This window comes from Chiloscyllium punctatum, chromosome 44 (assembly GCF_047496795.1).
Source record: "Chiloscyllium punctatum isolate Juve2018m chromosome 44, sChiPun1.3, whole genome shotgun sequence".
NCBI lineage: Eukaryota > Metazoa > Chordata > Chondrichthyes > Orectolobiformes > Hemiscylliidae > Chiloscyllium > Chiloscyllium punctatum.
Genome location: NC_092782.1, coordinates 4,249,405 through 4,266,067, shown reverse-complemented (window position 1 = coordinate 4,266,067; position 16,663 = coordinate 4,249,405). Strand labels below are relative to the sequence as shown.

At 43.2% G+C, this 16,663-nt stretch overlaps 1 protein-coding gene across 1 annotated transcript in view; it reads left to right on the top strand.

Moving 5' to 3' along the window:
- Nucleotides 1-417: 417 nt before the first annotated feature.
- lrrk2 (leucine-rich repeat kinase 2) overlaps nt 418-16,663 on the top strand; it is a 152,884-nt gene continuing 136,638 nt past the window's right edge. The window contains exons 1-3 of the mRNA XM_072562122.1: nt 418-1,287; nt 1,391-1,476; nt 4,721-4,830. Of these exons, the coding sequence (XP_072418223.1) occupies nt 1,152-1,287; nt 1,391-1,476; nt 4,721-4,830 (332 nt within the window). The 5' untranslated portion in view covers nt 418-1,151. The remainder of the gene's footprint in view (nt 1,288-1,390; nt 1,477-4,720; nt 4,831-16,663) is intronic.

The following is a 16,663-nucleotide window of genomic DNA, read 5'->3' as shown; positions in this document are numbered from 1 at the left end:
ATTATTTCATCAATCATGCGATTTTAGCATGTGTACCTGACCCCACCCCCAAATGATTGAGTATAGTATACTGGTAGATAGTAGTACCTCTTACCTAATTTAGTTACTTTATCAGAGAATTCGTAACTTTATTTCACTTCTTTAGAAATAAACCATTTGGACAGATAAATTATTAAAGAAAGTAAATTGCATTTGTATAATACCTTAGATTCAAGATCTTAGATTTTCACAAAGTACTTCATGGTCAACAAAGCACTTTTTTAAAGTCACAAAGATAGACGATATGTTTTGGTAATTTTTTGCAAGGTAATGTTATTAGACGTGTCAGAGCTGAGCAGGCAATGTGGCAGAACTCCCCGTTTTTGAAATAATACAGGTGGGATCTTTTAGATCGAACTGAGACGTCTCATAAAGTTTCATTGTGGCAAGTTTACAGCTCTGGAATTTTAGTCTCAGTCTGGATTATCTGCTCAAACTCAAGTCGTGTGCATTTCAGAAGCTTTGTCAAAAATGTTTTGTTTGAATACATTTAGTGGAAGCGGAAACCCTGCAGAGTGACCACTGAGTTTTAAGCGTGACGGGTTCCATACTGTGCCAGGCTGACAGAAATGAGATTATATAAGTACTTGTCGTCAAATAGCTGCTTTAGGGATAAACGTGGGTCGACAAAGTGAAATTCATGATAACTATAGGTTTGCGGGCTGTATGGCAAATTGCCAAATGTGCTTCGGGACTGCGCCAAGGGAGTGTCTGCAGTTTTTGACGGTCCGGCCTAGAAGTCGGCTTTGAACTTTTCAACAACACTAACACCGACTTAGTCTTTAGGAACAAGTGAGGTTGAACTTTCGTTGTAAAAGAAAATCAGAGAAGGCGTACTCAAGATTACTGACAGCCGCCGAGGAACAGCAACAGCCGAGTGATTAAGTCAAGTTCCTTTCGGAAAGTCCCCACAGACTGAAACTTCCGTAACTCACATTTCTGATTTTCACTTTGAGCAGCTACTTTGCAGAAAACCCGATCAGTCATACCGTGACCAGTGCTGACGGAAGTAACGGACTGCTTTAAAGCCTGGCCATTCTCACGATCCAACCGGATGGTTTTGTCTACGATTAAACATGAAAAGCGGTCAAAATTAGAACTGTCGACTAACCATGGCGGACTCGGAACAACAGGAGGAAAACCTGAAAAAACTAATTGTTCGTCTCCAAAACGTCGAGCAAGGAAGTGAAGTCAAAACTCTGCTTCAGATTTTAGACGATTTGATTCTCCTTACTACTGTTCGAAATGGTAAGTAATGGTCTAAGAAATGATGTGTTTTAAAAATCCGTTATCGGAAGACAGAACGGACTCATTTTGATGCACAGTGCTGATTGTTTACATCTTAAAACAGCTTCGATTTTATTCGGGAATAAGAACATCCACATGCCATTGTTGGTGGTTCTGGAATCGTTCACCGAAATTGCCAGTATCCAACAGGTAGGGCTCTTTATTTACGTCTGGTGCTATGACTGGGGTGAGTGGTGCAGATGAATAGTTTTATTTTCGTCTTGACTTGTTCACCATCCAAGATCAGTGTAGGGGGTGTTTGTTTTTACAGTCTAAATGAAGCAAAAGCTTCAAGAAAACGATTGGCATGCGTTGATTTCCAGAACTTGAATGATCTGAGTCACGTTGGCATGTCACATATGCGTGCCGTTGGGACCAAATTGACGCACGCCTCCCCTTCACTCACCAACTTATTTAAAAGTTGGTTGCCAAATTTTTTCTCTGAACATCATGTGTCCCTCAGTGGAAATTTGTTCTCACTAAAATAGTCTGGACTCGACTTACATCATAAGTATGTATGTCACTCACTCCTTCAGTGAGACGAGATCTAAGAGTACTTAAATAGACTTGTAAGCTATAAAGGCAGGTACCCTATATCTGACAACACTTGAACAGCACCACTGTGACCTTTTGCAGGCCTCTGCATATGCCACAACACAGACAGCAATGGGAGTTGGCTTACCCACTGTAAACCCAGTTGGGCCAGTTTGATACTGTTCATTTGACAGGAACACAATAAAAGTGCAATAAGCAGTCAAGGTTTATTGTTTTTTTAAGAAAGCTGGAAGGTTGAGAAACAATAATTTGGGGCTCTCTCTAACTTTAGCTTAAACCTCTAGCCTTGTATGGGAAAAGCACTAGAGAAGATTTCATGAAAGACTTATTTTGGGTCAGGAACCACATATGGTCTAAACCACACATTGTTTCCTTTTCTGAAAGGAATTAGTAACCTATCTGGGTTTTTATTACCAATCTAATAATATTACTATCATGTTTGTGTGCAAATACCAGTACAAATGAAGTTCAGATTGTTCCTGCATAGTATAGAACTTGAATACTGCTGAAACAAAGTAAAAGCTGCTGAGCTTTTTGAACCTGAAGACAGCAAGATAAGAATGCTTCATTTCAAAATGAATGACAACTTATATTGCATATGAAAGAGTTGTTGCTGGCAGGTACATGATCGAGGTATCAGGACCACATTTACGAATTTCAAAGCAAAGGGCAATGCTTGGGCATCTGTTTCCTGCATGTGTGAGCCACATTTCAAGACTGACAATTTTAAAATTGGTTGTTCGTATAATTCTTAGTGTGCTCAAGGTTGGACAGCATTTGCTGAACAATCACTGGACCACATCCAGCATTAGGCATTATCTTCTGATTTCTGCAAGCCTGGGCTGGTTGAATATGGTCAGTACACTGTCTGTTGCAAGAGCCCCAAGGGAGGTGCTGAAATTTCTGTTAGGATTTCTACAGTATCATGCACTATGAGCTTGGTTCATTCAGGAATCTTGTATATAGACCCTAAACCATTTGCTCATTTTCAAGTTTTCTGTCAAAGTAGGATGCATCAAGCTAGCCAGTGGAATGATGGCTACTCTATCAGATCATTGCTCACTGTGTATTGCACAGACTTGAGAGTGGTCTCAAGGCTGTCACTTAAGAGATATGAAATATGATAGTCTAACTTAAAGTTCCTGTGAAGGGTAATGAATCTCAAATATTTGAGCACCATTTCACCTGCTGCTTTGCATTACAACTGTGAATGGTGTTTTGAACAGAATGCTATAATCAAGCCAAAAAGACACAAATAAATAATATAGTGTATAGACTTTGGTACCCTTATGATATAAGGTAAGTAAATTATACACCCCAACATCTATCAAATTTTATCAGGCGGGATCTGAATGTAACACGTCATCTGAAAGGTGTAAAAGGAAAGTCTCTATTGTCTTTATCAGACCATACGAGTGGAGTATCTCAGGGGTCAGTGCTGGATGCATTGCTGTTTGTTAACTTGATCAATGATTTGGATGAGAATGTACAAGTCATGATTAGTAAGTTTGCAGATAATACTAAATGGGCTGTATTGTTAACAGTGAGGGAGGTTATCAGAAATTGCCGCAGGACCTTGATCAGCTGGGAAAGTGGGCTGAGAAATAGAAAATGGAGTTTAATATAGATGAATGTGAGGTCCTTCATTTTGGAAAGTCAAATCAAGGTGGGGCTTTCATGGTGAATGGTAGGGCCTGAAGGAGTGTATAGAAACAGAGGGATCTTGGAGTTGAGGTGCATGGTTCACTGAAAGTGGAGTCATAGATAGACAGGACAGTGAAGAAGGCTTTTGGCACACTGACCTTCATCGGTCAGGGCATTGAGTGTAGAAGTTGGGAAGCTATGTTGCAGTTGTACAGGATGTTGGTGAGGTCACACTTGGAGTATTGTGTTCAGATTTGGTCACCTTGCTATCAGAAAGATGTTATTAAACTGGAAAGAGTGCAGAAGAAATTTACAATAATGTTGCCAGGACTCAAGGGTCTGAGTTATAGGGAGAGGTTGGACAATCTAGGACCTTTTTCTTTAGAACATAGGAGACTGAGGGGGAATCTTATAGGAGTGCATAAGATCATGAGAGACATGGGTAGGGTGAATATTCTCTGTCTTTTTCTAAGGGTTGGGAAATCAAGGACTAGAGGGCATCAGTTTAAAGTTAGAGGGGAAAGAATAAAAGGGAACCTGAGGGGCACCTTTTTTATACAGAGGGTGGTATGCATATAGAATGAGCTGCCAGCAGAAGTTGTTGAGGTGGGTATATTAACAACATTTAAAAGGCACTTCCCTGAAGCTGTCAACTGTTCAAAGTCTAAATTTAAATAGAAAATCAAATTTTAGGAAGGAATAGTATCTAATACAAATTACTGCAACATTTAAATGAAATGAGTTCAAGTTAATACCTGTCATTAGCAAGATTAAAACAGAGCAGGCATTTTAAAAAAAATATTTTCTTATGACTTGTATTTAAACCACTTGATGTATTTTTCAATGATTATTTTTAAAACATAACTCATGCAATTTTGTTTGAGGCTGCCGTGATAAGGATTTTAGCTCTGCTTTCAATTGAGTTGTTAAAAAAAGTGTTCTCATGGATATTTCAATGTCTCGGATTATTAACTTTCCCATAGTCTAATTTTGCAATTTACCAAAACTCTAAGAAGTTTGTTATGATTTTTTCCATTTTTCAAAATAAATTGGTGAATTATTTTTTACTTTAATTATAATACAAAGCAAGTTTCAACTTTCTTTGCAAATAAAGGGCAAAAGAAACATGAACACTGTTTATATTCTTCCAAATAATGTGATTCATTGGATGTACTTTTTCCTTTCCTTCAACTAGGCAGGTTGGTCTTTATTATGTAAACTGATGGAACTCTGTCCAAGCATTATTAACAAATTGACAACACCTCAGGATATGGGAAAGGACTGGGATGTTCTTGGAGTGCATCAGTAAGTATTTTCTTTGTTCACTTGATAGGATGAAATGATATGAACGTAATTAGACTAATTTTATTTTCAAAAATAATTTGGACTCGACAAAATTGCAGTCTGCACCACCATTCAAGAGATCATAGCTGATCAAACTCAACTCCATCATCTCATATTATCACCACCTCCATTAATTCCATTCATCCTGAGAAATCTATTGAGCTCTGTGTTAAGTGTACTGAACGACTGAGCATCCAAGGCTCTCTGACAGAATGCAATTCAAAGTTCACAACCATTTGTGGGATGAAACATTTACTCATCTCAGTCATAATAAATGCCATGTTCAAGATTCAACAGTGAGGAAAAACATCCCCTCAATGTAAAACCCTCCAAGAGCTTCGTATGTTTAAAGTAGATCACCTCACCTTTTCCTAAACTTGACAGATTCCCCAATGTTTTCACACATGACAATCTCCACATTCAAGAAACCTACGCAGTGAACCTTTGTTGTTTTCCCTCCAGGGAAATATATTCTTCCTTAGGTGAGGAAACTAAAACTTCACGCAGTATTTCAGGTGTGGCCTCACCAGTCCCCTTTATAATTGTGGTAAATATTTTTGCCTATACTCTACTTGAAGTTGGATTTAAATGTTATTTGCTTCCTTAATTACTCCATATTAATTTTCTGTGGTTCATGTGCAAGAATACTCACGTTCCTTTGAATGAATCATAGAATCATGGATTAACTATGACACAGAAGGAAGCTATTTGGTCTGTTGAGCATGCATTGACTTTTTGCAATACCAATTCACATAGTCTTACTCCCTTACTCTCCCCTAGTAACTGCACTTTTATTTTTGGGTGCTTATCCAATTCCCTTTTGAAAAACACAATTGAATCAAAATAACCTTCAGGAAATGGTAGGAGACAGAGGATCAAGCATGAAGGAGCATCTGGAGGAAATCCTTATTAGTCAGGAAATAGTATTGGGGAAATTGATGGGATTAAATAATAAGTAGTTTGGGGCCAGAGCTGAGCGGGAGCAAACAGAGAGCAGTCTGAGAAGTTAAGAGATTATAAAGACTTACCTCATAGATTTGGGGCCTGCACTTTGGGACTGGAGCTGAGCAGGAGCAAACAGAGAGCCGTCTGGGACTGTAATGTTTCTGATTCTGAGGGGCAACTGAAAAGTAACATCACAGGAAGACTGTGATTTAATTGGCTAATAAGAGGTCTGCTAAATTTGAATCTGTTAAATTGAATGATGTTAACTTGTTGGTTACAATTTGCATAAGCAGAGATACAAAAACAGTTAAAAATAAAAAAAATCAAATTCCAAATGTAATTAAATGAAATAAGGATGGAGGATTGGGTGATGTGTTGTTTCTGCACGATGTGGAAGCTGGTGGACCCTATTGTGGTTCCCAGTGACCATGTCTGCAGTAAACATTGGTTGCTGGAAGAACTCTGGCTTGGAATCAATGAGCTGGAGACTGAGATTGAAACATTGCAACTCATCAGGGAGGGGGAGAGTTACCTGCATGTTGTGTTTCAGGAGACAGTCACACCTTTAGATTAACTAACTATAATTTGGCCAGTGGTCAAGGACAGGAGGGTGTGGCTGTGAGTGAGGCATGTAGATGGATCCAGGAGGCAGAGTTGTAGAAGCCTCTGCCCCTGTCCTTGTCCAACAGGTTCAAGAGTTTCACTCCCTATGTGGACAGGAACTGCAGGGAGGATGAGCTCACTAACCACAGCACCATGTTGCAGGGAGCAATTCAAGTAGGGGGAGAGAAGTGAAGAGTATAGACATAAAGATTTCCCACAGTTAAAAAGGAGACTGGTGAGACCACACCTGAAATATTGTGTGAAGTTTGGGATGTATTGTGTGAAGTGTGAAGGAAGGATATATTTCCCTGGTAGGAGGACAACAAAGGTTCACTGCATGTTTCTTGAATTGTTGTAATTGGGGATAGTATAGTTAGAAGCATAGACACTGTTCTCTGTGACCAGGATCGAGAGTCCCAAAGGTTGTGTTGCCTGCCTAGTGCACTGGTTCAGGATATCTCATCGAGACTGCAGAGGAACCTGGAGTGGGAGGGTAAAGATTCAGTGGTCGTGGTCCAAGTAGGTCTCAATAACATAGATAAAACTAAGGGAGTATGAACAGTTAGGAGCTGACTTACAAAGCAGAATCAAAAAGGTAATAATCTCTCAATTACTACCTGAGCCCCCCAATCTAATTGGTACAGGGTCAACAAAATTAAGCAGGTAAATGCATAGCTGAAAGATTGGTTTGGGAGAAATGGGTTTGAATTCATGGGACATTGGCACCAGTACTAGGGAAGAAGGGACCTGTTCCGATGGGATGATCGTCATCTGAACTGTGCTGGGACCAGAATCCTAGCGAAACACACAACTCGGGCTGTAGACAGGACTTTAAACTAAATGGGGGGGAAGAGTTCAGTTAAAGAGGAATTTAGAAAACCTGAATTAAAGAAGGAAGTAAGAGTGCAGAACTCAGGAGAGGTTATTAAAATCTCCAGCACAGACACAAATAGGACAGTGTATGGAAAGGGTTAACAATCAAACTTCAAGCACTCTGGACAAACGAATACCAGTGAGAAGAAAGACAGTTAATCCAGGAAAGTGTTATATGTGAATGCATGCGATATAAGGAAAAAGGTAAGTTAACTTGTGGCACACATCAAAATTGGCAGGTATGATGTGGTGGGCATCACAGATGTGGTTGCAAGGGGATTGGACTTGGGAGCTGAATATTCGAGGATGGCAAGTGGCCAGAGGGGGGGTGGGGTTGCCTTATTAGTAAGAAATGAAATTAAATCAGTGGTAAGAAACAAAAGAGGGTCAGATGGTGTAGAATCTGTGTGGGTAGAATTGAGGAACCGCAATGGTAAAAAAAATCTTAGTTGGAGTTATACACAAATAGTAGTCAGGAGCTGGGGTGCAAGATAGACCAGGAGACAGAAGAGATGTGTAGGAAAGGTGATCATGGGGGAATTTCAATCAGCATGTGGACTGGGAAAATCAGGTTGGTAGTGGATTGCAAGAAAACTAATTTGTGGACTGTCTCCGAGATGGCCTTTTGGGACAGCTTGTGGTGGAGCCCACTAGGGAACAGGCAATTCTGGATTTAATGTGCAATGAGGGAGACTTGATAAGGGAACTTCAGGTAAAGGAACACTTAGGAGGCAGTGATCATCATAAGATTGAATTTACTCTGCAATTTGAAAGGGAGAAGATGGAATCAGAGGGAACAGTATTACAGTTAAATAAAGGCAACTATAGAGGTATGAGGGTGGAGATGGGTAGAATTGACTGGGAGAGGTACCTAGCAGGAAAGACAATGGCAGGAGTTTCTGGGAGTAATTCAGAAGGTACAGCAGAGATTCTTCCCAAAGACAAAGAAGCAGGGAGGATGAGGAAACCATGGCTGACTAGGGAAGTCAGGGATACTATAAAAGCCAAAAAGAAAGTATATAATGTGGCAAAGGGCAGAGGGAAACCAGAGGATTGGGAAGTTTACAAAGATCAACAGAGGACAACAAAAAAGAAATATGGAAGGTGAAGATTAAATATGAGGGTAAGCCAGCCAGTAATATGAAGGAATACTGTAAGAGTTTCTTTAGATATATAAAGGACAAGGAGAGGCAGAAGTGGACATTGGGCCATTGCAAAATGATGCTGGAGAAATTGTAGTGGGGAACAAGGAAATGGCTGAGAAACTGAATAATTGCTTTGCATCAGTCTTCACGCTGGAAGACACAAGTAATATCAAGAAAATTCAAGAGAGCGAGGTGCAGAGCTGACTATGGTGACCATCACCAAGAAGAAAATTCTAGAAAACCTGAATGGCCTGAAGGTGGATAAATCAGTTGGTCCAGATGGACTACACCCCAGAGTTCAAAAGGAGATAGCTGAAGGGATAGTGGAGGCATTAGTGGTGATCCTTCAGGAATCGTTAGAATCTGAAAGGGTCCCAGAAGACTGGAAAAACGCTAATGTGACACCCCTATTTAAAAATGGAATAAGGCAAAAAATGGAAAACTACAGACTGATTAGCCTAACCTCTGATAAGATTCTAAAATCCATTCTGAAGGACGAGATTTCTGAATACTTGTAAGCATATGGTAAAATAGGGCAAAATTAGTATGGTTTCATCAAGGGGAGGCCATTCCTGACAAATCTGCTCAAAGTAAAGAACATATTAGACGAAAAAGAGCCAATGGAAGTTATCTACCTGGACTTCAAGAAGGCCTTTGAGAGGGTTCCCCGCACAGGGTGCTGCTGAGCAACAGAAGGGCCCATGGTGTCAGAGGCAAGTTGCTAGTATAGATAGAAGCTCTGCTAACTGGCAAGAAGCAGAGAATGGGATAGAAGAGTCCTTTTCGGGAGCTGTTGACATGGTGTTCTGCAAGGCTCAGTGTTGTATGAACTTTTCACTTTATACATTAATGATCTAGATGAAGGAACTGAGGGCATTCTGGCTAAGTTTGCAGACATTACAAGGATAGGTAGAGGGACAGGAAGCATTGACGGAGGGGGAAGCTGCAGAAGAATTTGTACAGGTTAGAAGAGGGGCCAAAGAAATGGCACACGGAGTACATTGTGGGAAAGCGTGAGATCACGTATTTTGGTCAAAAGGATAGAAGCATGGACTATTTTCTAAATGTGGAGAAAATTCAGAAATCTGAAATGCAAAGGCACTTCGGAGTTCTCGACCACGATTTCTCTCAAAGTAAACGAGGAGGTTGAGTCAGTAGTTAGGAAGGCAAATGCAATGATGGCATTTATTTTGAAACGACTTGAATATAAAAGCAGGAATGTACTTCTGAGGCTCTATAAGGGTCTGGATTAGACTGGTGCTGGAAAAGCACAGCAGATCAGGCAGCATCTGAGGAGCAGGAAAATCGATGTTTCGGGCAAAAGCCCTTCATCAGGAATAGAGGCAGAGCGCATGTAGGGTGGAGAGATAATCTGCAGGCACTCTGCCTCTATTCCTGATGAAGGGCTTTTGCCCAAAACGTCGATTTTCCTGCTCCTCAGATGCTGCCTGAACTGCTGTGCTTTTCCAGCACCGCTGTACTCTTGAATCTGGTTTCCACATCGGCAATCTTTATTTTTACCTAGTTGATCTATAAGGGTCTGGTCAGACCACATTTGGAGTATTGTGCAGAGTTTTGGACCCCATATCCCAGGAAGGAGGTACTGGCTCTAGAGTATGTTCACAGGAGGTTTGTGAGAATGGTCCCAGAATGAAAAGCTTAACATATGAGCAATGTTTGAGGACTCTGTTTATACTTGATGGTGTTTAGAAGGATGAAAGGGGATCTAGTTGAAAGATACAGAATACTGAATGGCCTCAACAGAGTAGATTTTGGGAAGATGTTTCCATAGGTAGGAGAGACTAGGTCACGAGGGCATAGCCTGAGTAAAGGGAAGACCTTTTTGAACGGAGATAAGGAGAAACTTGTTCAGCCAGAGAGTGGTGAATCTATGGAATTCATCGCCACAGAAGACTGTGGAGGCCAACTCATTGAGCATATTTGAGACTGAGATAGATAGGTTGTTGAGTATCAAGGGAATCGAGGGTTATGAGGAGAAAGCCAGAGAATGGGTTTGAGAAACCTGTCAGCCATAATAGAATGGTGGAAGGCTGCATGGCCTAATTGCTGCTCCTCTGTCTTATTAAAGTCTGATAGGTCTATGGGGCCTGATTCTCGCATCCAAGAATACTTAAGAAATGACCCTAGAAATAGCAGATGTGTTAGTGATCATTTTCTGCATCATGTAGATTCTGGACATGTTCCATTGGACTGGATGGTTGCTAATGTAACCCCACTCTTTAAAAAAGGAAGAGAGAAATGGGGAATTATAGACCAGTTCACCTGATATCGTTAGGAGAAAGTAAGGACTGCAGATGCTGGAGATCAGAGTTGATAAGTGTGCTGCTGGAAAAGCACAGCAGGTCAGGCAGCATTTGAGGAGCAGGAGAGTTGACGTTTGAGACATAAACCCTTCATCAGGAGTGTGGGGAGAAGGGGGCTGAGAGATAAACAGGAGGGGGTGTGGAACTGGGGGAAAGGTAGCCTGGAAGGTGATCGGTAGATGCAGGTGGGGGGTGATGGTGACAAGTTGGAGAGGAGGGTGGAATAAATAGATGGGAAGGAAAATGGACAAGTGGGACAGTTCAAGAGGATGGTGCTGAGTTGAGGGATGTTGGATCTGGGATGAGGTGTGGGGAAGGGAAATGAGGAAATTGGTGAAATCGACATTGATGCCATCTGGTTGGAGAGTCCTGAGGCAGAAGATGAGGAACTGGTGAAATCGACCACCCTCTGCTTGAACTTGTCACAAGCACACCCCATCTACATCTACCTACTACCTTCCCCTAGCCTGTCCCCTTGCATGTCTCAGGACATGCAAGTCCTTGGCTGCCTCCACTGCCATATCCTAATCAGCGGATGCCTGGAGGAGGAACATCTCATCTTCTGCCTTAGGACCCTTCAAGCACATGGCATCAATGTCGATTTCACCAGTCTCCTTATCTCCGCTCCCCTCCCCCCACCTCATTCCAGATCTCACCCTCCAACATGACACTGTCATCTTGAACATCCCACCTGTCCAGCTTCCTTCTCACCTATCCGCTCCACCCTCTGCTCCAACCTGTCACCATCACCCACCACCTGCATCTTCCTATCACCTTCCAAGTTCTCTCCCCACCCCCCTCTTATTTATCTCTCAGCCCCCTTTCCCCTCATCCCCAAAATTCCTGATGAAGGGCTTATGCCCGAAATGTCGACTCTCCTGCTCCTCTGATGCTGCCTGACCTGCTGTGCTTTTCCAGCACCATACTTTTTGAGCCTGATATCATTGGGAGTCAGTTATTAAGGATGTAATATTTGGACATTTGGAAAGCAGTGACAGAATAGGTCCTATTTTTGAGTATCTGACCAGTAAAGTGGACAAGGATGTATCAGTAGATGTTGTGCATCTGGACTTTCCAAAGGCTTTTAACAAGGTCCCACACATGGTATCAGAGGTAATGTATTAATGTGAATAGAGAAGTACTTGGTAGACAGGAAGCAGAGAGTTGGACTAAACAAGTCCATTTCAGAGTTTCAGGCTGTGATGAGTGGGGTGCTGCAGGGTTCACTGCTGGCACCTCAGCTGTTCAAAATGTAAGTTATTGATTTGGATGAAAGAATTGAATGCAATATCTCCAAAGTTAGTGGTGATGCTAAGCTGGGTGGCAGTGTGTGCTGTGAGGAGGATGCTAAGAGGCTGAAGGGTGACTTAGACAGACTGACTGAGTCGGCAAATACTTGGCAAATGCAGTATAATGTGAATAAATGTGAGGTTATCCACTTTGGTTGCAAAAAAACAGGCAGGCAGATTATTATCTGAGTGGTGGCAGTCTAGGAAAATGTGAGGTGCAACGAGACCTGGCTGTCAGGTTGGAACAGTTGCTGAAGGTTGGCATGGAGGGGCAGCAGGCAGTGAAGAAAGCTAATGATATGCTGGGCTTCATAGCAAGAGGCTTTGAGTATCAGAGTAAGAATGTCATGCTGTAGTAATACAGGACCTTGGTGAGGCCATATCTTGAGTATTGTGTGCAGTTTTGGTCTCCTAGTCTGAGGAAGGACATCGTACTATTGAGGGAGTTCAGCAAAAGTTCCCCTGACTGATTCCCTGGATGGGAGGCATGACGTATGAGGAAAGACTGCTCGCCTAAATTTAGAAGAATGTGGGGAGAATCTCATAGAAATATAAAAAATCCTAATGGGACTGGATCAGACTAGAATGGGGTAAGAATGTTCCTGATGTTGAGGAAGTCCAGAACTAGCTGTAACAGTCTAAGAATAAGGAATAAACCATTCAGGAATGAGATGTGGAAGACTTTTCTCATTCATAGTTGCAAACCAATGCAGTTCTCTCCCACAGGAAGCGGTTGGGGCCAGTTCATGAGATATATGCAAGAGGAGCTGCACATGGCTCTTGGGCCTAAAGGGATCAAGGAATATTGGAGACAAAGCGGGAATGGGATACCGGGATAGCATGATAAGCCATGATCATATTGAATGGTGGTGTAGGCTCAAAGATCTGAAGGTCCGACTTATACACCTATTTTATAAAAGTTAAAAATCACACAACACCAGGTTATAGTCCAACAGGTTTAATTGGAAGCACTAGCTTTCGGAGCGATGCTCCTTCATCAGGTTGTAGTGGAGGGCTCAGTCCTAACACAAAATTTATAGCAAAAATTTACAGTGGGATGTAACTGAAATTACACATTGAAACATTGATTGTCTGTTAAGCCTTTCATCTGTTAGTGATAGTTTCACTTCTTTCATGTGTAAATCACAAAACCTTTTTTATTTAAAAGTTGCATTCTTGGGTTAGCTGTTAGCAGTGGTGATAGCTAGACAATATGTTGAAGGTGTTGGCCCCCTGTGTTCTCTGTCTATGCCATGATGTTTAGATTGATTCTAATCTAAAAAGTGAGATAACGGAGTTTTACAAAAATTCATGCAGTTTTTGAGCTCAGAGTTCTACATGAACGCATGCAGTTTTTGAGCAAAGTGCAATGTAACTCTGCAAGTACAAATTTACCCCAAAAAATATATGTGTGCATGTGGGTCTTTGTGTGTGTGTGTGTGCGCGCACGCGCGCCTGCCCCCAGAACCCCACCCAAACCCTGTCCAACACTGCCCACCGCCTCCAACACCTCCCCGCCCACAACCTTGTCCCCCAACACCACCCGCCCCAACCCTGTCTAACGCCAAGTCCCAACACCCCCTGCCCTGACCCCAACCAACACCGCCCCCACCATCCCACCACCCCTGACCCTGTCCAACACTCTTCCCCCAACACCCCTGCCCCTAACCTCGTCCCCCAACAACCCCGTCCCTAACTTCGTCCCATAACACCACCCTCCCCCAACCCCATCCAACACTGCCCCCTAACACCCTCCCGCACCCAACCCCATCCAGCACTCACTCCCAACATCACCCGCCCCCAACCCCGTCCAACACCACGCCCCAACATCCCCTGCCCCAACCCTGTCTAACACCACGCCCCAACATCCCCTGCCCCAACCCTGTCTAACACCGCCCAACACCCCCCACCCTCAACCCTGTCCAACAACCCCCATTGCCATGCAACACCCCCAAACCCTGTCCAACATCCCCTGCCACCAACCCCATCCAAGACCACCCCCGCCCGCCCCCTCCAAACCCCTTCACTCCGGCCCCTCTCCGGGGCAGCCGGACTATACATCAACATCAAGACTGCTGCTGCAGTTGCCTTTGTGGGGTAAGTCTCCAAATAGTGTGCGCACACATGTGCACATACACACAACTTTTTACTGCAACGTTTTGACAGGTTCCACCTTTGTCCTGTACATGACAAGTTTGGAAAGATTATGTGGGGGAGTGGTGGTTTAGGTTACACCCCTGTGTAGAACTCCAGGGAAAATGTGTGGAGAGAGAGAGAGGGCGGGCAGTCAGTCATTTGGAGACGTTGCCCATTTAATCACTGTAAACAAAAGGCGCAATCGCTGCTGGAAACACGTCCTTGATGTCATGTTTCCCCTGGGGCCTTGAGGTCTCCTTTGGATAATCTGATTTTTGGATAATTAGTATTCAGATAATCGAGGTTCCTCCGTATTCAAATTCTACCTTCCAAAATGGATCACTTCAAACTTTTCCAGGTTGAACTCCATCTACTACTGATCAGCCCAGCTCTGCTTTCTGTCAATGTCCTGTTGCAACCAACAACAGCCCTCCACAATATCCACCACTCCACCAACCTTCGTTTCAATGGCAAACTTACTACTCATCCTTCCACTTCCTCATCCATGTCATTTATAAAAATCACTAAGAGCAGAGGTTCCAGAACAGATTGCTGCACAACAACACTGGTCACTGAGCTCCAGGCTGAATACTTTCTATCTATTGCCACCCTCTGTCTTCTATGAGCCAATCAATTCTGTATCCAGACAACCAAATTTCCCTGTATCCCATGCCTCCTTACTTTTTTAATCCGCCTACAATAGGGAACCTAATCAAATGCTTGCTAAAATCCGTGTACACCACATCCACTGCTCCATTTTCATCAATGTGTTTTGTCACATCCTCAAAGAATTCAATAAGGTGTGTGAGGCCTGATCTGCCCCTCACAAAGCAATGCTGACCACCTCTAATCAAGTTTTCCAAGTAATCATAAGTCCTGTCTCTCAGAATCCTCTCCAATGCTTTGCCTTTCACAGACTGACAGGCCTGTAATTCCCAAGATTATCCCTATTCCCTTTTTTTGAACAAAACAATAACATTTGTTCCCATATTCCTCAGCCAGGTTCCTCTATTTATTAAGACTAGGCTCCTTTGTCCCTTTTTAAACACTATTTCAATGTGCACATTTAGGCATCAATCTCTTGATTTCTGCACCATCATGAGAATTATACCCTGTAATTTATTTTGCCTCTTCTCATTCCTCCCACCAAAATATAACACCTCTCAGTTGCCTGTATTAAAATTCATCACCACGTGTCTGCTCATTTCAGGAAGGTCTGCATTCTTGATGTTTATCGTAATGCTTGTCACAGTTTGCAATGCTTCCAAGTTTAATTTCATCTGAAAATTTGGAAATTGTGGGCTACACACCCAAATCTGTGTCACTATATGTGTGCGTATGCGGCGATAGTCCTTGTATTGACTCCTATGGAATGCCATTTTATGGCTTTCTGCAGTCCAGAAACAACTACTACCATTACCACCTCTAAACGGACCCCACCACCAGGGATATATTTCCCTTCCCTCCCCTATCAGCGTTCCATAAAGACCACTCCCTCCGTGAATCTCTCGTCAGGTCCACACCCCCCACCAACCCAACCTCCACTCCCGGCACCTTCCCCTGCAACCGCAAGAAATGCAAAATTTGCGCCCACACCTCCTCCCTTACTTCCCTCCAAGGCCCCAAGGGATACTTCCATATCCGCCACAAATTCACCTGCACCTCCACACACATCATCTATTGCATCCGCTGCACCCGATGTGGCCTCCTCTATATTGGGGAGATAGGCCGCCTACTTGCGGAACGTTTCAGAGAACACCTCTGGGACACCGGGACCAACCAACCCAACCACCCCATAGCTCAACACTTCAACTCCCCCCCCCCCCCCCCCCACTCCACCAAGGACATGCAGGTCCTTGGACTCCTCCATTGCCAGACCATAGCAACATGACGGTTGGAGGAAGAGCACCTCATCTTCCGCCTAGGAACCCTCCAACCACAAGGGATGAACTCAGATTTCTCCAGTTTCCTCATTTCCCCTCCCCCCACCTTGTCTCAGTCAAATCCCTCGAACTCAGCACTGCCTTCCTAACCTGCAATCTTCTTCCTGACCTCTCTGCCCCCACCCCACTCCGGCCTATCACCCTCACTTTGACCTCCTTCCACCTATCGCATTTCCAACGCCCCTCCCCCAAGTCCCTCCTCCCTACCTTTTATCTTAGCCTGCTGGATACACTCTCCTCATTCCTGAAGAAGGGCTCATGCCTGAAATGTCGATTCTCCTGCTCCTTGGATGCTGCCTGACCTGCTGCGCTTTTCCAGCAACATGTTTTTCAGCTCTGATCTCCAGCATCTGCAGTCCTCACTTTCTCCTGCTACCATTACAGTCTGTTTCCTGTTGCTTAGCCAACCTTGTATCCCTGCTGCCACTGTCCCTTTACTTCCATGCTAATGTTTCTCAGTCTCTTCTTCTTTCAAATTTAATACTTGTTTATTTTTCCTTATAGTCGGCAACTTCACATTATATTTCATCTGCAAG